Raw genomic sequence first — 24,269 nt, 5'->3', positions numbered from 1 at the left:
AGGAGAAAATGGTATCTATAGGTTTTGCTACTGTCCATGGTTTTAGCACCCAGTGGGGGTCTTGGAACATAACCCCAGTGAATAAAGGGAAACTACTGTACGTATTTTTTTAAGTATAGTTACCCTTAAAGTGCACATTCAGTAGCTTAGTTTAAAAATACTTTCATGCCACAGTTACATTTCCAATGATTTCAAAGAGAACATAGATTTGTAGACTTTGTATATAATGTTAAGTATCATTATTATAAAATCAGTGCACTTTAATATAACTTTTTCAAGCAGAAATTTCTTACCCAGGCAAGGATATGTCCACCTGGCACATGCAAGGAGACAAAACCCTAGTGGCAGTTCCCACCTACAGTTTGCAGCCAGGGGTCAGCAAGCCCGACCTGGGAGTCGGGGTGGACCCGGGGTCTGTGATGCAGCACGAGCGCTTGGGGCCAGCTGCAGCCCGTGCTGTCACTTCTGGCGATGCCCTGCGGTCTGACAGGCCGGCCACATGCTCACTCAGGCACTGGAGGTCAGTGGAGCATCTGATGTGCTACCCGCGCTCCGTGACTCACGACCAGCCCCTCCCCCATCTCCTTTTCCTGCTCTTCCCTTTCCGGTAAAGGAAGGCGTGTGTGTGTGTGAACTTTTCTTCTCTCCTTGCTGCTCTCCGTGATTTCTTCCTGCTCTAAGACCCCAAAGCCTTCATAGAGTTTTTATGAAATGAGATATCTCTAAATTATGTATTATTTGAAGTTAAATCTTTGTGTGTGGGATGGCAGCCCTGCTAGCTGGCTGACAAATGTTTATCGAGAGTCTTCGGTACCAGCCCCTGTTCTTGGGGCCGCAGGTACCACGAAGAACAAGACAGAGTCCTAGACTTGGGAGCTTTCTCGGTCTGAAGCCTATCTTCTTACCTAGTGAATGAACTTCTTATAGGAAGAGGTCACGTCCTGCTCTGATGAATAATTGTTGAATGACCGAACATTTCTGAAACATTATTACACACTTCCTTGCAAGCATTTTTATGATTCTGTGTTATTTAATAAGCTGATGTACCAAATTATTCATTTCCCTATGGGCATTTTAAGTTGTTTTGGTTTTTGCTTTAGTAAAGTAACAACAATAAACTACTTTGCACATATTTTTCCCCCCAGTATTTTAGGATTTTTGTTGTTGTAGCTTAAAGTGGAATTCCTAAAGAGAACATTTTCCCTTTTTTTAAATTATAGTACAGTATACATACCATAAGTTTGCCATTCTGACCATTTTTAAGTGTACCATTCAGTCCTGTTAAATATATTTGCATTGTTGTGTAACCAATCTCCAGAGCCTTCTCATCTTGCAAAACTGAAACTCTATATGTATTGGACAACGGCTCCTCAGTGTCTCCTGCCCCAGCCTCTGACACCACATTTTACTTCCTGTTTTTATAAGTCTGACGACTCCAGATCACCTCCTTCCGGGTGGAACCATATTGTGCTTGTCTTTTTCTGACTGCCTGATTTCACTTAGCACAATGTCTTCAAGGTTTATCTATGTTGTAGCATGTTTTAGAATTCCCTTCATTTCTGAGGCTGGTATACACATATTTCATTGTATGTATGGACCACATTTTCTTTGTCTGTTCATCTGTCTATGGACAGCTGGGTTGCTTCTGCCTTTTGGCTACTGTGACTGATGCTGCTATGAACCCGGGCATACAAATATCTGTTGAGTCCCTGCCTTCTGTTCTTTTGAACATGTACCCAAATTGCTGGGTGGCTACTACATTTTACATTGCCACCAACAGTGCATAAGGGTTACAATTTTTCTACATCCTCACCAATACTTGTTGTTTTCTGTGTTTTTTCTTTAAATATTTTATTTATTTATTTTTCGAGAGAGGGGAAGGGAAGGAGAAAGAGTGGGAGAGAAACATCAGTGTGTGGTTGTCTCTCATGCGTCCCCTGCTGGGAACTGGCCTGCAACCCAGGCATGGGCCCTGACTGCCTCGATCCTCTGGTTCGCAGGCCCGCGCTCAGTCCACTGAGCTCTGCCAGCCAGGGCTGTGTTTGTTCTTTTCCAGTGGCCATCCTAATGGATAGAAGGCGGTATCTCCTCGTGGGTTTGATCTGCGTTTCCTAAGGAGTAGTGATGCAGAGTATTGTAACGTGTGCTGATTGGCCCTTTCTCCATCTTTGGAGAAATGTCTATTCAAGTCCTTTACCCATATTTTAATTGGGGTTATTTGTTTGTTGTTGCTGTAGAGTCATAGAATCAAAGAGTAGAAACATTTTTAAGTTTCTTGATAAAAACGATGACACTCAGTTCTAGCAAGGTGGTACCATGCCACCCAAAGCTCTACAGGAATGCCAGGGACACTGCAGCCTTGTCAGCTTGGTTATGGTGATAAAAAGAAAAAAGTTTACCAGTTTAGTAGGCAAAATATGGTATCTCATTCTGACTTTAACTTCAAGCCATGATTTTTGATGGAAACAGAGAGAAGTTGGTCAAGAAGCTCCACCCCCACTCAACACTTCGGAAACACCACAGGAGCTGTTACCCCCCAGAAAGTCCAGCCTCCCTGACTCATCAATGAGTCTGTGCACTGAACCTTGAGATCCAGCCCTGTGGGTGCTCCTACTGAACTTCTTTGGAGGGAAACTACTTTTTTTCATATGCCTTTAATGCATCTGTATTAATTAGTAGCTGTATGTCATGTCTATAACTCTTCTTGACCTTGTTTCTTTTCTAATGATTCTAGGGCACAGAGGTGTGCAATTTTTTCCTCTCTATTGTCAACAAGTATAAAATGCTAAAAAATCAGATGTCCTGGGACATAATCTTTCTCTTTAAAAGAATGGTTGAATTTTGGGAAACAGAAAAGGTGTTAATTACTTTTAAAAAGTTCCCACTGGCAGTCAGTCACATTGTTTGCAATGAAATAATGAAGATGAGCCAATTAGGAAACAGATAATCCCTAATTATCTCCAAATACATACATTTTGCAATAGGAAATGAAGTCTCAATATGGGAAGGTGGTGAATTTATCCAATACACCAAAGGACTAGGGCAGACCAGTATGAAACTTAGGAGGGATATACCTAAATCTACTGTAGTTTGGTTTGGACCAAGTTTCGATTTCATGCTTTTGTTTTAAACACTATTGTGTCTGATATACTTTAAAAAATTATCCGTAACAAGAAAAGAATGCAACAGCAGAAAAACAGAGGCCAGAACAGGAAAAGTAGTAGCTTCTGTCTTCATCTGTCTGGCCTTCCCTGGATCGCTGGCTTCAGTTGGGGATCCCATTCTCTGATCAAAGTGGTGAGGGCCGGGGAGGGAAGAGTTATGGAACTGGGGGTGTCTGGACCAAAGATAAGACACAAGAGGATGCTTCAGCTGCTTTGATGATCACAAGGGCTGGCAAGGAGAAGACTCCAGAGAACAGAACTAGGATGAGTGTCTTGAATTCGCAGGGAGGCTAATTTCAGTCCAATACAAGGAGACACTTTCTAATAATTAGAGCCCTCCAAATAACTAGAGCAATCTAAAACGGGACTGAGCTGTGTCAGGAGGCAGGGAGCACTGGGGAACCTTCACACAAAGCAGAATAACCTGTCCTAGAGGTGGTTAAGGAGGAGACTCAGACACTGGGTGGAGGCCAGAAAAGATGGGCTACGCAGATCCCCATAGTCTAAGGGTTCCTTAATTTTTCTCAGTATGCTTGTTGTGAGGGCAGAACACCTATGTATGGAAAGCCAAAACTCACCTGCAATGATGGCACTGGTTGTAAAGAAAACATGGTTAACTGGCACCACAGTCGCTGTATTGTAGAGTCTTGTGGCGTGATTTAAGAACCTAGAGTAGAAGGCACTTACTGAAACTCTGGCTTTAAGAGATGCTCAGCAATAAGTTAACAATAACATCAAGAAGTGCATGTTCTTTAGCTACAACTACAAAGGGAAAGGAAGTGCAGTAAAAGGGCATTTCCAATCAGCAGTCATAGCTTATATGCATCTGATGTATGAGATCAGATGTCAGGTTTTATGGTCTGTTTAAACCAACAACAGTAACAATGAAAAGCAATTAATCATATTCTGAGGCCACAGAAGTTTGAGTTGGAAGCAATTCAAGCTGCTGGACCAGTATCACACTGGGGCTGATTCATTACGATAGACCCTAGAATCTGTTAAATATCATATCTGGGGAATAGCATAGCTATGCATTGACATGCCACGCGCCAACAAAGAAGATGGAGAAGTACGGGAATGTTTAATGTTTCAAAAACAATGCCTAGGACTCCAGCTGTGGAGCACATGTGGGAACTCAGCTTCTCACTTTGGCCACCAACATAATTCAGGTTCCCACAACTGTGCTATGCTGCCTGGTCCGGGACTAGAACCTTTCCTAAGGCAGCGCACTGCACTGGCATCACCCAGGCACCTTCAGAGAGCCCTGAGGTTCAGGTCCTGCTGTTGAGCAACTGAAAAAAATTCTTGTGGGCACAGCCGGGTGGTCTTGTGTGTGTGCACACATGTGTACATATATGTGTGTAAACAAACCTCCTCAGATAATTTTAACGGACTGAAACCCACAGTTCTACAGTGGTAGTGTGTTCACAGAGCTCTAGTGTGGAAAAGGCAGGGACGGAAATAAGGGTGACAAGGATGCAGTCTGCTTTCAATTGCATTTTCCTTTTAAATTCACAAAGCGTGGTTTAAACATGGTGATACTGATCACTGAATTAAAAAATGTAGTATAGCAGCGCCGATTAATTCAGAAGAAGAGAGAGATGAGACAAATGGCAAGATTCGAGTACTAGAAACACATTCAGTCCTATAAGGAAATGACAAAGGAAACAGTGACCAGCAATTCTCCACACTCCCCATCACAGGGCCTAGAGCTGGCCCACGACAATCAGACTTTACTCCTACAACCCAAGAAGAAACCATTCTCTTCCTGAGTCTGGGCTCTGACTTCCTAGCTGGCCCTGGGATGGTGGTTTTGCAAAGCATTTTGGGGTAAACAGAAAACTTTCTGGTCGACTCAAGAGCACCTAGAAGGCAAAGGCATATTCACGAAGTGAAATGGAGGGGAAGTGATTGGAGCAGATGGGGGTGGGGGGAGAAAAGGGCTGCAATTAAAAATGTTCCATGTCACCACGATTAGGCCCCACGGGAAACACAAAACAATCATTCCACAATCTCTTGGGTACGAAGCAAATTCTGGCCAAAGATGTGAAGTTCTGGGGAAAGGATTTCCCTCCCGGCCAAACGTCTGGTTTTGTCCATCCCTGGGCAATTAATGAGCATGAGCTAAGAAGTGAAGGTGAAGGGTTCATGTATTTCCTATACTTAGAATGAAATTCTGGATGTGGACCTGCCCCTTTGAGTTATTGCTAACGACAGCCTATGTACGATGGATATTAATTACAAGCAGAAGAGCATCAGGAAAGTATCAAAGTGCACTTAGCTAGATTATGGTTGCACTTTAGAACTCACAAGATGTGAAGGCAATGCTTGGTAAAAACTTCTTATTGGATGTGAAGGATATTGCAAGGCATGTTAGCTGAGGATAAGCTGTAGACCCTTCACCCTTCAAAATCAGTTGCATCTAATTTTGATTATCATCTGAAGCCAATAAAGATTAATGTTCGGGGAAGCACAGGCATGTTGAAAGATCGGTGCGGATATAGAAGCTAACTTACTTGACTTGGAAAACACAAGATGCTATCATGATGATAAACATTACATAGAAGATGGGATAAGTTAGTTGCATTTTATCCGTCACGGAAAAAGTGATCATGCCTGAGACAGCTTTTACTGAGATAACAGTCAATGAGGCTGGAAAAGAAAAGAGAACACAATAAAATACATACCTTAGATAGAATTACACATAAATATCTCAAGTTGACATGGTACAGTAGTGAAGTGAATACCCTCCATTATGTGTTAAGCGTGCAGACTGTGTCGTGAGAGGTGCCGGGTAGGATGAGATGCTAGCTGAGCCGTGGCCCTGCCGCTCCAGCTGGGCTGGACTTCGGATCTGCTTTTATCAGCTAACGATCTACTGTGTGACTGGGTGCTTTTTATCTCTGGAGCAAGGTGCTTGTTTTCCAGCCTGAACTGTTGAAAGGATGCTACAGAGGTAATAATTACTAGTAGATGGGAAAGGAGAAAACAATGAAGGGAGGAGATAAGAAAAATCAGATTGTGCTGTGGGACATTAATGGGAAAATCACTATTAATTATGCTGAAAAAGCTTAAAGCCAAATAGATGAGAAGACTGGAGAATGAAAAGCAACTCACTCTGGGAGTTTACTACGAGTTGTGCTTAGTCTGTGTATGAACCCTGTGTTAATAAATGCCTACACGTTTTAGTAAAATAATTTCTGAAGAAGACACTAATAGGAAGCAGGACCAGAGCTGAATATTCAGTTCTCGGAGTCAACCGTAAATCTCAGACTTACATAAGCATGTCTACCCATTTTCTGCGCTCAAGGGGAACCTGTCTCTTATGGGAAAATTTTTCTTTGGTTCCAAATAGCAGTGAAGAAAATGTGACTTGAAAAGGTTATAGCACTAGAAAGCAATGAAGTGTTTTCTGGAAACGCCATGTTTCTGTAGGAAGAAGACAGTGTTTTCATTTTGTCCTAGGTCCCTTACAATTACTGTAACCTGTAATTCCATAAATTAGCTGAAACCTACAGAAAAATTAAGAAATAATTTTTACATGAAATCAAAAGAAGTCAAAGGCAATGTGAAAGAAATACTATTTGTGTTACTGTTGCTATCTGGTCATAATATGTGAACTTTATTCCTTTCAGCTTTTGAAAAGGTATTATATGTGTGCATATAAAGGGTATGTTTAAAATAGCCAATGAAGCGTTGCACCCAGGAAAGGTGTTCAATAATCTCCTTTTCCAAAAACTGAAAATGTACTTTAGTTTGAGGGGTATGAGGGCACACTTCCAAATCAGGCATTTTCTTTCTTTTAGAAGTCATAGTTCACTGAAGGGACCTGGTGATAAATTTAAAAGCAAACCCTCAATATGAACAAAGAGGCCCATGCTGCCAGGTACCTCTTCACTTTAAACAGCTCTGACCTGATCCTTGTACAAATTTTCTGTAGGTTATGACACCAGTCCCATCTCAGTGAATCTAGCAATGTAAGTATCTGTTGAGATGTATGTCACTTGATGGTTTAAACTTGGAAGGCTAGCTCTGGAGGGACACTAATTTCCTCCTCCACATTTTGCTTGTACTTCGAGCCAGTGTGGTTATGGTCTGGGCGTCTGCGCAGCTTGGTTCCCCAAGGGCGCATTTACGGAGAAGCAGCAGAACGCACTGTTCTGTGAGCCTCAGACCCTCAGGGTTGCAAAGGCCCTTTGAGTCATCTAACTTCAAAATAGTCAACCGATTCAATCACCGGCTGATGCTGAATTATACTTAAACACAAAATAAAAACAGGACTGGGTTTAAAAAAAGTAAACAGCTAAACCAAACTATTAGTTGCTATAGTTAGTTAAGCATTATATTTTCAAAGCATGTACAATCACCAACTGATTAATCACTATTTATTATAACTTTGAGAGTGATTTCTAGACTGGTTTTTCCAAGTTTTTTGGGGGGATGGGGAGGTTAGGGTAGTGGGGAGGACTGGGAAAAACAAAATTGTAATGCAGTGTCATTCTAATGCTGCCTGTATAAAAATAGAAAGTACTTATGTGTAACGCAGAGAAAAGGCCGGGAGAAACCACACAGATGTCTCGTTATCTCTAGGCATTGGGATTATGAATAATATTTAAACTCATCTTTTTTAAACTATAGAGGTATATAGGTTCATTGGAGAAAATTTGGAAAATGCAGAAAAGCCTGGAAAGAAAAATGAAAAGCCCTTGTAATCTCAACACTCATTTCCAAACCACTTTTAACATTTGAGATTTTTTTGTAGTTACTTTTCTGTCTCTGACCATGAATATGTGCTATGAAATATGAACCACACAGTACACACTGCTCAGGGATCGCTTTCCCATTGCCACTGAATGTTTTCTATGTGACTGAGTAGAATGTATGGATTACGCCAGCCAGGAATCCTCTTCTTTCTTATGGGGCTTGCACATGGCCTGCCATGGCTGCGTGTTCCAGACAGCAATTCTTAGTTGTTCCTGAATAAAGCCCTTTTGCTGGAAAAATATTTGGCTGACTTTTTGTTTAAGGATTTCAGTGGTTTTTTTTCTCTCTTACTTCTTAAGTTGAGTGCTTAATTGACTTACATTTAAAACAATAATTTCCTTCTGAATATAGCATTCGTTATAAACCATGGGGTTAATAAGAAATGTTTTTCTAATAACTTAAAAAATATACACCAGAACGAAACCCTGGTTTCCACTTTGGACTAGGTGCAGTCTAAGAGTACTGTTAATATTTCTAAGTGGTACGATTTTACTGCTTTCTATTTTTGTTATTATTTTCTGTTTTTACTTCACTGTGATCTAACAATGCGGTCGGTCTGTACTAAATCAACTTCCTGGGATTTATTAAGGATTTCTTTTTGGCCAGTTATACAATCATATTTTGTAGTCCCTGTTGCAGGATTTAGAGTTCAATACCGGAGCTGCCAAATCAGACTGAAGCATGCAGTTTCTCTACCTTTACCTGTTCTTCCGTCTCCTTCTCTCCCAGGAGCTAAGTCTCCTGCTCTTACATCTCTGTTCCCAGTGCCTCCCCCTCCCCCCCCATCCTGCCATGATCAGCAACTAAATATGAATGGAGGACCCCCAGGACTCTTTGCTGCATTTGATGCTTCTGCCTTGATTTCAACCTAGAAAGTAGCATCATGACCGGCTTTCTTTTGGTTTCAGTCTAAATGATCTTGTTTTAGATGAAATTTATGAAGTCAAGATATTTTACAGCCAACAAGGGCCAGTCAGAAGAAGTGCTATATTGCAAACTCTTATACAGCTGAACCTCAGCAGACTGGGTGAATCTTCTTCAAAATCCATTTGGTAATCTTTATTTTTTTACTGGGTAAACTAACCCCATTTACATTTGTGCTCATAACTGATATGTATGATTTTAATTCTGTTATACTACTTTTCCACTTAAAATGTTCTCTATTTTCAATATTTTTGTGCATAATGTACATTTTTTCCTGTTAGTTGTTTCTTTGGTTTTTCCCTATCTGGTAATTGGAAGGGGATGAACATAAAGTTCCTTTTCTGTTCTTCTGATCAACACTGTACCTGAATCTGGTATGGAATGAATTTCTTTCTGTAAGTAACTATCACAAATGCAAATCTTTCACTTCAAAGGAGAGAACAGGTTAATGAAATGAACAAATGAAAGCCCCACCATCTGGTCAACTCCATGGCTGCTCCTGCCTCGCTGGTGTGAGTCCAGTGTTTAAAGACAGCAAATGCCATGCACTATATGGGCCATCTCATCGGTGAAGAGGCAAAACAAGAACTACAAATACATTTTTAAAAAGGGGATTTACCAAATGATCAGTAAGATCTTCTAGTGCTGATATATATGAAAATGTGTGTGCGTCTATGTGAGTGAGAGAGAGAAAACAGAGACAGAGAGGTAGGAGGGAGGGAGAAACACAAAGCGGGCTTGTCTAGTCATCAGTCTTTTAATCTTATAAGATGCTTCTGGGGAAAGAAAAGAAATGAGTAGGTGAACAATGAATGAAAGAAATGTTACCTATAAGAAAACCACATTGCTCACATTTATGTCTCAGATTAGCCATATTTTAAAGTTTAAAAGAATGTAAACAGGATGGATCTTGATCATTTGTTTCTATATTTTTCAATTATTTACTAAGAGAAAAATCCTCAAGTTGTCAGAGACCAAATAAAATAACCAAAAAGCAAAATCACTAAATATTTATTTAAAGCAACGTATATTAATTGTAGCAAGAGACATGCAAAGTATAGTGAGTATCATTGAGACTCAGTTTCTTTTTATAGATAAGAGTTGAAAGTGTGGACAATGAGAAAGGAATAGAATGCTCAAGTATTTTCCTCCCTATCATTTTTGACTTAGCATGGCTAGACTAGAAAATTAAGAAACAAAATATATTCTTACCTAGAAGTGCCACCAGGCTTAGCAGAATTACAATGTGCTTCATTCCTTTTCTCTTATGGAAGTATAGGAGAATGCAGAAAATTAATATTTCTAAAATCTAGAAATAAAAAAGATAAGAATGGTAAAGTATAAATTATTCTATACAAAGCCTTGAGAACGTCACACTTCTTTGACTTTACAAGTTATCACGTGACAGTTGAAGGTGAGGCGACCGGAGTCCCTCAGACAATTACAAATGTGTGAGAACGACGTCAGAATCCCCAGCCGTCCAGACCCAGAGCTCTCACATCCCTGACCTGCCAGCGGGGCCCAAATCGTCTCCAGTCCTGTCCTCCCTGCAGCTCCAGTCTCTTGCACCCAACTCGGGACTAGCTGTCCCCGAGCGCCTGTTTAATACTCTGTCTCATGAGGGTGGGCAACACCTAACTCCTGACTGCCGACCTTCCCTACCTGTTCTCCCCGGGGTCTCCACTGCCCAGCGGGTGCCATCGTCTGCCACACGGCTCCTTTCCCTCGCTCCCAGCCCCTCTCTGACCACTGCCCTGGTTCCTCCTTCATCTCTGATTTACTCTCGCCTCTCTACAATCCAGCCATTCCACAGCCAGAGGAATCATTTGAAAACACAGTCTGGATAATGAACTATTTTATTAATAGAGCGTACAGGTGATGTCCATAGAAGGTATTGCAGTGATGTGCAGGTACTCATGTGCCCCTAACCCAAGAAAGAGAACGGACGATACTCCTGAAGTCTGCCACGCACCCCTCCTCCCAACTTGCACTCCCCTCTCCTGCGACCTCCCCAGGACCCGCTGTGCTGAATTTTGTGTTTACCATTCATTTTCTTTACAGTTCATCACATTTCTATGTATCCTCAAATGAGGCCCTGCTTATTTTTGCATATATTTGGACTTTATACAAGTGGGATCATATTGCTTTCACTTGCTTGCTTTTTTCCACTGTGCATTATGTTTATAAGATTCACCCAGGATGATACATGTAGTAGAAATATAAATGGGACCCAGCCGTTCCTTTGCTTATGTCCCCTATGGTTTCCCATCACATTATGAACAGAATCCAAACTCCTGTCCGGGTCACGAAGCCCCAGCTGACCTCTCTGACCTCATCTCGTGCAACTCACTCGCTCCCAGGTGGTCCCCCCAGAGCCAGCCACACTTGGCCTTCTTCCCTCCCTAGTTCCTGGCAGTCCTCGGAGCGCTCCTGCCGTGGGCCTCCTCACTCGCCATGCCACCTTAAACGGCACCTCCTGAGAGGTCTTCCCTGACCGCTCTGATCTAACAGAGCCACCCAGTCTTCCTATCACAACGGACTGGAGGTGGCTACGTTTTTATCATCATCGGTCTTATTTCTTGTTCGTATATCCTCGAGCTTCCTGTTGGTCTCCCTTGCTAGCACTTTGGCTCCGTGAGAACAGCGACCGTGTCTGCTGTGTTTGCCACTCTGCCTCCAGCGCCTGGTACTGAGTCAGTCACTTAGGAAGTATTTAGGAAGTTATGAGTAAATTCCATCTCAAATCTTTTATGAACGACATGGCAAAAAACAGACCTAAAGTCTAATAAACTGATGGTTCAATGAATGTTAATTGACCAAATGTCTAAAATTTTCCTACCCTTAAGAAAACTCTAGTGTAAGTTTGAGTTCTCAATTTTATTTTCATTTTAACCTTTTCTTTTTCTTTTTGGAGGTCTTTAACACAAGCTGAAGCAACTTTTTTTTTCAAAGAGACAGTACCCATGGACTGAAATTATAAATACGAATGTTTACTTTTCTGACAGACATCAGCCAAGTAAAAATACCAACACCAGTTTTTTTTTTCTTAAAAATTACTCGAGTTGGGGATGTCACTGCTTTCAGGACTGCATTTTACCTGTGGGGGCCTAAGTCAACACAAATCTCTACTGTCTCCATTCCAGGTTTTGTTTGTCGGTTTGAGTTCTCCCTTTAATCCTCTGTGTGCACAGAGAGCAGCAAGGCCAAACCTTCCTCACTTAAAAACCTTTTTATCTAATGTGGAAAATTAAGTCATCCCGTAGTCTTCTTTTCCTGGTATATTAAACCAATTACTTTAACTTCTCCTTATAAACCTATGTGCCAGGCCTTTGATTCAATCAAGCGGCACTACATGAGCTGTTAAACTCCTATCTCGGTACCTTCCAGAAGGCTGCCGTCACAGCACCGGGTGTCCCTGCCTCCGTACGGCTCATCGGTTGTTTACAGAGATACCCATCTCAGCTTGATCTCTGCTCTGCCACCACCTTCCATTTGTCACATGACACTGGAACCACAGTGTCCGCTGATGGCCAGAAGAAAGCTCTTCTGGCTCTGACGCACGGAGCGTGTTACTAAATCTATTTGTGTACTGATCACCAATTTTGGTGGGGGAGGGATGAGGGTAGTTACCAGTTCTAAAAATGCACTGTGACCTTTTGTGAATCCCACCTCTGAGGCTTCAGATAAAACACGAGATCCTGTTGTTCACAGAGGGACTGCACTTGGGTTCCGTCTTGTGGCAAGACGTCATGGAGTTTCCAGGAATAAAATATTCAAGCAGCATGATTAGTGTTAATTTTCTCTAGCAACATTGTTCCCTCTCTTGGCAAATATCAATATTAAAGAAGCTGTGATTTCTTCAGGCGGCTGCAACCCAGAAGAGGCTGCTTTGCTGCTATCTCAGAGGTGAGAAATTACAGCAGCACTTACTACGTGGCTCAGCACTTGCTTTGTGTGAACTAATCCACTGAATCTTCACAACCACCTTTGGAGGTAGGCACTCTTATTATCCCCATTGCACAAGTGGGGAAATCAAGGCTCAGAGGGGTTATGTAGCTCAGGGAGGCAGCATGACGGCTCTCCAAAGATGTCCACGTGCTACCCAATCTCTGGAACTCTGGCATATGTTATTTACATGGCAAAGGGGCCTTGCAGACATGATTAAGGCTATGGACACGGAGATGGGGACAGAATCCTGGCTTATCCAAGTGGGCCCAGTGTAATTACAGAGCCTTTACAAGCCTTCCCAGCTGGTGGCCTCTAGAAGCTGGAAAAGGCAAGGAGGCAGACTCCCCAGTAGAGGCACTAGTGAGGAATACAGCCCTGCCAACACCTTGGACTTAGTCCACTTGAGGTCCGGGTTGGACTTCTGACCTTCAAAACTGTAATGAACTTGTGCTGTTTTAAGCCACTAAGTTTGTGACAATTCGTTATGCAATAAGTAATAAGAAACTAATAGGTTTTTGAACCCGAAGGCTTTCCAGAGGACTACAGTGTTCAGGACGAGTTTTCTGAATGGATTCTGGGGTTTCTGGACTGGCTCTCTGATCTAATTAGATTTAATGCACTCACTCTCACCCTGTTTCCAGGGGTAAAAAGAGTACTGGCAGGCCACGCGATGATGGGACAAAAGAGCCACACAGAATTTCACCACGGATGTCCCACTTCCAGCACCAGAATCTGAGCATTGCGTCCACCTCCTGTTCTCTCACCAAGTTCTTTCTTCAAAGGAAGGCCCCTGTTAGGGCTTCCGTGTCTTAAAGAAATGAGCTCTGCAAAGATTCTCTCTAAGACCAAGTCTGGACACAGATCTGGTCCTCAGCAGTTGGCTTTCACAAATTGGCACAGTGAGGTGCACGGGAGTGTGCTCCTGGAGGAGGACTCAAATTGCCTTGTTTCGAACTCTGACTCTGCCCTTTGGTATTCACGTGGCCTTGGGCAGGTTACTGAACCTCCCTACCTCAGGTTCCCCATCTGCTAACATACAGGGCTGTTGTGCAGGTAACAGACATAGTTATGCTAGGTACAGGGTCAGCCTGCTCAGTGAGGGGTGGCTACTGCTCCTGCAGAAGTAGGCCCAAGGGCAGACCTGCAAGAGCTACCTGCATTCAGACAACAAAGCGAATGAACCTCATGCAATACATGCTGAGGCCTTACAAGCAGTTTTCTCGAAGTGGCTTTGCCAGGAAGGCTGACTTGCTAATTGGCTTTGGGGTTCTGCTGATTTAATTTTTTGTCTGGTGGAGAGAAAATGAGCACCATGCAGATTGTTTTGTGAAGGATTCTGTGTTTGCAACAGAGGTTTCAATTTGAATAGTCAGTTGGAAAGTACGGGTGGGCCAAACAGCCACGTTCAAGTCTGCCAAAGGACATTAAGTGATTGAGGCTTAGAGCTGCATTTCCTCACTTGGGCTCTGTAGCCCGAGTTAATAGTGTTAATCAATAAAAGGTCTGTCCAGAAAAGGGCCCCATGGCCATGTAAGCCCGGGGCATGCAGGACTAACAAAATTAAGCCTGTCTCTTTCCTAAAGTACTTTTAGTTTTCCATATGCTAAGAGGGGTGATGTATTTGTCAGAGGGGGCCCTGTTACCCAGCATCTCTCCAAGCTAGCTTGACCTTGAAAACCCACTCAGTTTGTTTTGCTTTTTTGGCAAGCATCAGGTAGGACTACCCGTCTATGAATACAGGCTAAGAAAGGCTTTTTTTGTGGGTGAGTAAAGGGCACTTCATTCTTTACTGGCCAGTAGACACCAGGCTTCTCAAATCCTCTTCCTGCCCCAGCTCAGAGGATGGGCTTCTGGGCCTGTATCTGAGGCTTCCAGTTCCTTTGAGGCTTACAGGTAAAAAGGACATCCACCTGGTACAGGTAAATAAATGAGCCAAGGGGATGCTATTAGCCAGTCTGTAACACGATTTTACAATCCCCTGTTGAGAGATGTAAAACTTACTCAGACTTTGAAATATTTTTATTCAATTTGTTAGTTTTTTGGTTATTTAAAAAAATATTTTATTTATTTATTTTTAGAGAGAGGGGGAGGGAGAGAGAGACCCTACTGGGGACCTGGCCTGCAACCCAGGCATGTGCCCTGACTGGGAATCAAAACAACAACCCTTTGGTTTTCAGGCCAGCACTCAATACACTGAGCCACACTACCCAGGGCCAATTTGTTAGTTTTTAACCAGTCCTGAAAGGCAATTCAGATTCTGCTCTTATACTCAATGTAATATTAAAACAGTTAGATGAAAGATACTTCAAAGAACAGTTTTAATTACTATAATTAAAATCTTCACAGTCATAGTTTGCAGAAAAAGCATGGAATCTGCCACATCCAAGGATTAAATATTAATTACTTAGATGTTTAACAGATTTAAACCAAACTTTAGCTCAAGATCTTTGTATATAATTGACAAATGCTGGTCTTTAGAGATGCAACATATGACAGATTAAATTCCAAACTCAGATAACATAGACCTATTCCCCTCAGGGTCCAGTGCCAACAGTGTTATTCAAATGTGGCTTCATTAAAGGTTTATTTTATCCTATCTAATAAATATCTGGAATTACCTTTTTTTTGGGTGACATTTACTTTCATTATTTTACAGGACTGTGGGTTTCTCCCAGAATTGAAATTCCTGCTACAGAAATTCCTCTCAACACTCAGGTTGACTAATAAATTAAATGAATTGGTGAATAAATGAATGAATGTTAAGAGTTGACTCTGGGAAATAGCAAAATGCAATTAATTCCAGAGGTTTTTGTGGAAATATCAATACAAGTTTTAATAAAAAGTAGTTTTATTCTTTGCAAATGTTTTCTCTGGTGTTAAAACAAAATAAGATACATCATCTTCAAACAACGCTGTTTATTCCCCTCAAAATAAGTCTTGATGCATCTCCAAAGGACTCAACTTAGGCTATTGATTTTCTGGTCATAAACTATGTGACCCTTTTCTTACTAGATGAAGAATCTGTTTTGCATCTAGGCAAAGAATACAATGTGTTGGTAGGTCTTCAAGTTTAGAGTGTCACAGACTACTCAACAAGTCCTTTTAATTCTTGGACTTGATAGGCAACAGCCGTGCTAGTTAAGGGACTGGCAGGCAGCAGACATATAGCAGGACAGCCCTGAGGAAGGCTAACCTGCATTGGGAAGCCCAGTTGTAAAGGGCGATGAGGGGCGGGGGAGGCAGGGGGCAAGGGGTGCCTCCCAATATAGGAGAGGAGGGAGTTTAGGAGAGAAGACGTATTGAGTTCAGTTTTTGAGATGTTACATTTGAGGAGCCCACAGAATCCCCAGGCAGGGATGAGCAATCTGTGGACGGATGAGAACATGGCTCCGCAGTTCAGAAGAGGCCTGGGAAGAGAACGTAGGTCTGGATTTGCAAGTCCTTCTAAAGGATGATGGTGGGGTGGGCAGTGAGATCACCCCAGAAAACCCTGGATGAATATTTAGCATGAATAGGTAAGAGTGGAGTGGTTGGCAGGAGAGAAGAAGGTAACTATTGATAGCCCAGGATGGAATAGTCAGAGAGGAAGGGGAGAAAGAGTGAAAACAAATGGAGGGCTCAGGGAGGAGAGCAGTTCAAGCAGAAGATGATGGGCTGCAAGTAAATGCTATACAAGATTGGAGAAGAAGCAAGACCCCCCCCCACACACACACAAAGTTTCCATTTGGCAGTTCATGGGGAGGGATCCATGAAGAGATTAGGATGAATAATGAGTGAATAGAAGCTGAGAAAATGGAGGGGAATAAATTTTGGTGGTGAGTGGAAGGGAAGTAAGGCAGTTTATTAGTTTATTAAAAGGTGTACAGTGTAAGAAGATTTCTTTTTAATGGAGAAATCTAAGCATCTTTCTTGAGAAAGGAACAGAGTGGAGATTATAAAGAGAAAAACCGGTAAACATTTACATTCCAGTGTTCAGGATTGAATCTTAGAGCTGGTAAGATACAGAATTCTTGTCACACAGACGAGGAACTGCCAGATAAGAACATAACACCATGTGGTCCCTGCTGTAATATCCTCAGTTACACTCGGAACAAAATTCACTAATCATTTTTAAATAACAGGTGTATACAGTAGGATCACACTATGTTACCTGTCTTAATGGCAGAGGACTACAGAAAATAGCTTTTTGAAGTCACATCTAATCCAAAAAATACATGATTCCACAGATAACCTGTTGCACTGGTCTCTATGAGAACTTTTTTGAAGAGACTATCTATCCTGAACAAAACTCAGTGCAGTAAAGTGTGTCTGCAGGTCCCTTCCTTTGACCTTGGAAGAGAGGTATTTTTGGGGGGGGATTTTTTTTTTACTTTGAGTTGTCCTAAAATATGTTGCTCTGCAATTTGTCTGATTAAATGTTGTAGAAATTGTTCTAGTCCTGGGCACCCCCCTCCCAAGGACAGGATACCTGGGAAACCGGGGGACTTCCATTGCCGAGTTAGTGTTTCAAATGCTTTGCTATTGGTGAAATATGTTTATATTTTAGTGGGATATTAACGGTGAAAAGAAAAGATTACATTAGTTCGCATTAGTTCCCTAACATCTGCATGGACCAGTGGTCTAGATAACACAGCTGCAGCCACAGTAATGGGAATTCTTACCACGTAGATCAGGAACTGCCACCCAACGAAGTAACACTGTATCATTCTTGCAGAGATTGTCTGAGTTCTATTTGGAGCAAAGTTCACCAATAAATATGATCCTGCAAATGCCAATGTCATACCTTTAAATAAAATTGAAAAGACAAAACAAGTTGAAAAGGGGCATTCTAGTCTTTTTGTTGCCGTAAACATTACCTATAGACCGAGCACCACTTGTAAAGGTACCCACGGTCCCTCCCTATTAAAGCAGGGCTCATCAAACCACCCCGAGGTCACACCACACATTTGCCTGAGGGCATTGCCTTCGAAGAGCAATGGGGGCCAGGGAGTGGATGGGGCAGACACAACTGCTGGTTTGTCTCTGCTGTTCCCGGTGAATCCTGGTCTCTCCAGAGGAGCTTTGCCCTACGATGGGGAAGACCAGGATAACAGCACGCGGAGACATGGAAGCGCCACCAAGCTGGCTCTTTCCACGTGGGCCAGCAAGCCCAGGGCGGACCTAGATCCAGCCTTAGATGGAGGGCCAGAGGGCGGGGAAGTCCATCACTGGACCGTCCACTCCACACTTACTCATCTTTAAAGGCTTTACAAACACTTCAGGTGACTTTACACTCTGAAACTCTGAAAATAAATGAGCACCTTAATCATTGCCATTTACTGGGGCTCCTTTACAGGGTGTCAAACTCATTTTCACCGGGGGCCATACCAGCCTGGCAGCTGCCTTCAAAGGGCTGAATGTAATGTTAGGACCGTATAAGTGTAACTACTCCTTAAAGGAGAGCTCGGCGCTGCCACCAGGTAGAAACAAGGTGCTGCGTCGGATAAAACAAGGTGGAGGGCCAGGTTCAGCTCACGGGCCTTGTCTTTGCCTCCTGTGCTTTAGCAGAAATAACAAAGGTGAATGTTGACTTTGCTGTGAGGTTTATTTAATCCAATTTAGAATCTAGAATTCCAGGCAGAGCTGAGTGTAGTATCCCGTAATGAACCTATGTAAGTAAGGGATGTGTTACCGTCTTCGTGTTAACATGGCTTAAAATAGTGGAGGAAGGGAATGTGCGAGGCGAGTGGCCATGGCAGGAGGGGATGAAGGACGTTTCTAAATAACACGGCAAACTACTTACTTATTAACACTTCGCAGCCCTAGAAAAGGGGATGTATGTAGCACTTTTCAGGTAGCACCCTTGAAAACATAATTCAGTGTGTTTCATCACTGAGGGGAGCACTGCTGTGTATAGAATTTACAACTCTAACCCGACACAATTTGATCTATAAAAATCTCACAATTTGAAGATGCCAATTTCCTATACTTCTTAACCAAATGATTTAGAGTTTTGAGATCTAGTTTCTGAAAACAAAGAGCATTTGATTTTCCACACAAGTGAAACAATAGCTATTCAGGGTATTGTAGAAGCCATACAGTAAGTTTCATCTTAGTAACGATTTATTCTGTGATGCTTTGTGAAGACAGAAATTATGCACACAATTTTCAAAGCTGTTTCTAATGAGACTTCTTAAAAATGAAAAACAATATACATTATTAAGCATTGTAATAAAAGGAAAATAATGAAAACCATATATAAGAACTTGGGCAAAATTATTGGTCAGCCTTTTCCTTTCTTTAGGGAAAAAAAGTCTTTTATACTTGTCCAATATTAGGTTTCTAGAAGGAAGGGATTAAGAAAAGATCAGTTTTGTAAACTTGGTGTAGTTAATTAGTATAAAAGCAAGTAAATACAATTTATAAGTCTCAGAGACTTCAAACTTTCTTTTGTGAAATCCAAATTCTTATTCATATAGAGTCCCTCTGCCAGCTATTTCTTTATCTAACTGTATCTAGTGCCATTTCCATGTCTTTTTTAACCTTTACTTTCGAATGGGTAACACATGTGTATGGTAACAGATCTGAAAGCTACACAGTGTGATCAGTGGAGAGCCTTGTACCCTGACAGCCCCCTAGGTCCTCTCCTCAGGGTGAACTGCAGCCACTAGCTCCTGAGGTTTTCTTTCAGGGATCTCATCTGCAAGTGTGTGTTAGTGTGTAGGAGTTCGGGGTTTTTCACACAAACAATATCATACACACTTTTCTGTATCGTGCTTTCTTTATTTTTAAAATTTATTTTATTGACTATGCTATAACAGTTGTCCCTTTTTCCTCTCCTTTACTCCTCTTCACCCTGTACCCCTTCTCCTGCCATCAACTCCTCACCCCCACCCCCTTAGTTCATGTCCATGGGTCGTACATGTAAGTTCTTTGGCTTCTCCATTTTCTATACTATTCTTACCCTCCCCCTATTTTTTACCTACCATTTATGCTTCTTATTCCCTGTACCTTTCCCCCCATTCTCCCCTCCCATTCCCTGCTAATAACCCTCCATGTGATCCCCATTTTTATGAATCCATTCCTGTTGTACTTGTTTGCTGCGTTCATTTTTGTTTTTGATTTTTTTTAGGTTCAGTTGTTAGTAGATGCAAGTTTGTTGTCATTTTACTGTTCATATTTTTGATTTTTTTCTTTTTCTTAGATAAGTTCCTTTAACATTTCATATAATAAGGGCTTGGTGATGATGAACTCCTTGAATTTGATCTTATTTGAGAAGCACTCTATCTGTCCTTCCATTCTAAATGACAGCTTTGCAGGATAGAGTAATCTTGGATTTAGGTCTTTGCCTTTCATGACTCCAAATACTTCTTTTCAGCCCCTTCTTGCCTGTAAGGTTTCTTTTGAGAAATCAGCTGATAGTCTTATGGGAACTCATTTGTAGGTAACTGTCTACTTTTCTCTTGCTGCTTTTAAGATTCTCTCCTTATCTTTAATCTTGGATAATGTAATTATGATGTACCTTGCTGTGTGCTTCCTTGGGTCCATCTTCTTTGGGACTCTGAGTTTCCTGAACTTGCCCTCCTACCAGTCTGAATGAATGTTTTTTCTTTAACTCCTTGGTTGTCTGACTTCATACAGTTTGATTTTCTGGTAGTTCTGTTTATTTATTTATGTTTAATTAGCATTGTCCTTCTTTTGGTTGTGTGGTGAGGCAAAGTGTATCTACCTACACCTCCATCTTGGCTGGAAGTCTCCTGTATTGTGTTTTATTTCTTTTTTTTAAATTTAATTTGATTTATTTTTTATTGATTATGCTGTTACAGTTGTTCTATTACCCCCTTCATTCCCCTCCACCCTACCCCCATCTCCACCATTACCCCCCCTTTAGTTTATGTCCATGTGTCTCAAGTTCTTTAGATTCTATATTTCCCATACTATTCTTGCCCCCCTGTCTATTTTCTATCTACCTTCTATGCTACTTATTTTCTGTACCTTCTCCCCCCTTCTCCTCCTCCCACTCCCCTGTTGCTAACTTTCCTTGAGATCTTCATTTCTATGGTTCTGCTCCTGATCTAGCTGTCCTCTTAGTTTGCTTTTGTTTTAGGTGTGGTTGCTACTAACTGTGAGTTTGCAGTCCTTTCACTGTTCATGTTTTTCTTAGATAAGTCCCTTTAACATTTCATATAATAAGAGCTTGGTGATGATGAACTCCTTGAATTTGATCTTATCTGAGAAGCACTTTATCTGTCCTACCATTCTAAATGAAAGTTTTGCTGGATAGAGTAATCTTGGTTGTAGGTCTTTGGATTTCATGACTTGGAATACCTCTTTCCAGCCCCTTCTTGCCTGTAAGGTCTCTTTTGAGAAATCAGCTGACAGTCTGATGGGAACTCCTTTGTAGGTGACTGTCCCCTTATCTCTTGGTGCTTCTAGAATTCTCTCCTTCATTTTAATCTTGGCTAATGTAATTATGATGTGCCTTGGTGTGTTCCTTCTTGGGTCCAACTTCTTTGGGACTCTCTGAGCTTCCTGGATTTCCTGTAAGTCTATTTCCTTTGCCAGATTGTGGAAATTCTCCTTTATTATTTGTTCAAATAAGTTTTTGGTGGCTGTTCCTTTCCCCCTTCTGGTACCCCTATAATTCGGATGTTGGAGCGTTTAAAGATGTCCTGGAGGTTCCTAAGACTCTCCTCATTTTTTTGAATTCTTGCTTCTTCACTCTTTTCTGTTTGGCCATTATTTGCTTTCTTCTGGTCCACTCCATTGATTTGAGTCCCAGTTTCCTTTTCATCGCTATTGGTTTCCTGTGTAATTCCATTCATTTCCCTTAATTTAGCCTTCATATGTTTCTCTAATTTGTGGCTATAATCAACCAGATCTGTGAGCATGCTGATCACCAGTGTTTTAAACTGTGCATCTGAGAGTTTTGCTATTTCTTCATCGCTTAGATTTATAGGCTCTGGGGCTTTGAGATCTTCTTGAGCCATTTTTGGTCTGTTTGCACCCGTTAAGTATGAGGAGGGGAGCCTTGGACTCCCAGGTCGCTGGGTTGTGGTGCTGTATGTGGGGGCGTGGTCAGAGCGGGATGGGACCCCTCTGTGTTTGGGGGGGGGGGGGGGAAATGGTGGTGCCCTCTGCTGCTGCTCACTGCTGGGGCCTGCTGGGTCCCGTCTAACTGCTCACTCCCTCGCTGTTCTATCTGCGCACGAATGCGCGACCACTTCAAAATCTCGGCCCTGCTCCCTCGCTGGTTCCCCAGTGGTCGCTCGCTGGGTCGCTCACTAGGTCCACCTGTTGCAACCCTGCGCCTGGGTTCTGTGTGCCTGAGTCCGTCTGACCGAGTTTTCCTGTGCAACCCCGCTCCGCCAGCTGCTGGTTTCGCCCCTCTAATGTTCAGGCTGAAGAATTCATTGTTATCGGACTTCCAAAAAGTTCAATTTTCTGTGTTCTGGTTGTTTTCTGTTGCTAATATTTAGTTGACTCTAAACTTGGTTGTGTGAGAAAGCAATGCATCTCCACCTATGCCTCCATCTTGGTGGAAGTCCCTGTTTTATTTCTAATTAACAGAACATCTTGGGGAACATTTCAGTAGATGTTTGGTGGCCTCATTCTCTGTAAGTCTGCACTGTATTCTACTGTATGGAGGGAGTGCTACCTATTTAACTGTCCAGTACAGTCCCTGGGCCACATTCTGACACATCCCTCCCTCCCATTTCACATCTGCTCCTGCGTTTGTACATTGTCCTTTATACCAACATAGATCTTTGCTGCATTTCAAAACTCCTTACACACAAATACAATGACTAATGACTTTGCAGTTACACTTTCAAAGTAGCTTTTAAAAATATTTTGATTTTAGAGAGAGCCAGTGAGAAAGAGAAAGAGAGAAACATCAGTCTGTTGCTCCACTTATTTAATGCATTCATTGGTTACTTCTTGTATGTGCCCTGATAGGGGATTGAACCCACAACCTTGGCATCAAAGTATATTCTATATGCATTGTTTTGTGTGGGTATCACATCACTGTGAGTTTAGTAAGTAACTCTCCAGTAGCTAAGTAGGTGATACTTTGTTTTTTCTTAATAATTTTAATCGCAGCTACCTCTGACAATTACAAGGGCAGTCTGGATAGCTGCCATCTGTTAGATGCTTTTTAATTGGTGTCATTTATTTTTTTCTATATGATTGTCTCCTTTATAAATCATGTGCACATTTTTCATGTTTAAAAGTGTTGAAGGTAGTCATTAGCAGTTCCTTAAATAAATTTCCTTAAGATTTATTTATATCCTACTTTTTTCTAAAAGTGGCATGAGATGTCAGTTCCCGCTATTTGTATTTCAGTAAAGCCACTCATATTCCCTGTTTTAAAAGACACAGATTTCTGACCTAGAAAACTGGCTAGTTCACCTTCTGCTGGTCCATTTGCCCAAAGGAGTATCTGGAAAAGTGAGACACTAAAGGAAGGGAAGCAGCACTTGACATGCTCTTTGCCCATGGAAATAGTTACCTTTCAGGTCAAGAATTGGACCTCGGTGTCTAAGCTGAAACTACTCCCAAAGAATCCAAATTTCATGGCTACTTGCTAGTTGGAAGTTCTTTATCCCTCTGTGACTCAGTCTTCTCATCTCTAGGCGCAAATTAATGTGTCATACCTGCTAGACTTCAGGAATGTGGCTCTGCAAGAGGCCAGTTTGGGGAGCAGGATACTATGTTTGAAAATCTCACCTGGAGGTCTGGTGTGACAGAGGATGCTGGGACAGAATGACCTCAGGATGCTGAACACCAAAAGTCAAAGGCCACCTGAGCTCAGCTTAAAATTTAATTCAAAATTGTATCTCACATTATAATGCAGGGATCATCAGGAGTTTCTGGGGCTATCTCTCAGGGGAGAACAATTCAATTTGAGATGAGGGTCAGCTGGGAAGGAATTGGCTGCTGCCTAGTGAAGACTTCTCTCCATTAGTCTTAAGAGAAGACAGAAGGAAATGTCACAACTAACAGGTGACAGAGAAGAAGACACACCAGCAGCCCTGTATTTGCTACCCATTGCTATCTTTGAGGAACTGGTGCACGTGGCACCTGGACATTGGCGAGGACCAAGGCTGCAGCAGCTGTGGGTAAGCTGCAGGTGGGAGTCAACAACTGGACATGACCATGGTATAGGGATGCAGCCCTACCGCCACCCTCATGCCCAGGCTTGCAGGAAACACATGTTCACTCAAGTCACTTGAAAGTCTACACTCACTGGGGGGAGTTTCAGATTTAGCTCGATACCATATACAAATACTAATAAAATCTCTTGCCGTAAACTTGCCGTCCGTGCAAAAGAGGTCAAGGAGCTCATCCCGGCTCTTTATAAACGAGGTAACTGTGGGGGGAGGGGCGTGCATATACTAAGGGAGGACAATCACTTTTTAGAGGGATGTTCTTTTTTTTCCAAATATATTTCATTGATTATGCTATTACAGTTATCCCATTTCCCCCCTT

The 24,269-nt window shown here is 42.0% G+C and overlaps 1 protein-coding gene across 2 annotated transcripts in view; it reads right to left on the bottom strand.

Moving 5' to 3' along the window:
* The window catches only part of NIPAL2 (NIPA like domain containing 2), a 76,694-nt gene that overhangs the window by 5,819 nt on the left and 46,606 nt on the right, over window positions 1–24,269 (bottom strand). For both annotated transcript variants that reach the window (XM_037131107.2, XM_037131106.2), the window contains exons 5-8: window positions 17,462–17,583; window positions 10,065–10,161; window positions 5,681–5,816; window positions 3,743–3,831 (exon numbers count right to left, since the gene is read on the bottom strand). In XM_037131107.2, coding sequence (XP_036987002.2) covers window positions 3,743–3,831; window positions 5,681–5,816; window positions 10,065–10,161; window positions 17,462–17,583 — 444 coding nt within the window. The remainder of the gene's footprint in view (window positions 1–3,742; window positions 3,832–5,680; window positions 5,817–10,064; window positions 10,162–17,461; window positions 17,584–24,269) is intronic.

The sequence above is a fragment of the Artibeus jamaicensis genome, unplaced genomic scaffold (genome assembly GCF_021234435.1).
Source record: "Artibeus jamaicensis isolate MK-2021 breed Jamaican fruit bat unplaced genomic scaffold, CSHL_Jam_final scaffold_916, whole genome shotgun sequence".
Lineage (NCBI taxonomy): Eukaryota > Metazoa > Chordata > Mammalia > Chiroptera > Phyllostomidae > Artibeus > Artibeus jamaicensis.
Note: the sequence above shows the minus strand (reverse complement) of the source record. Positions and strands in the feature narration are given on the sequence as shown.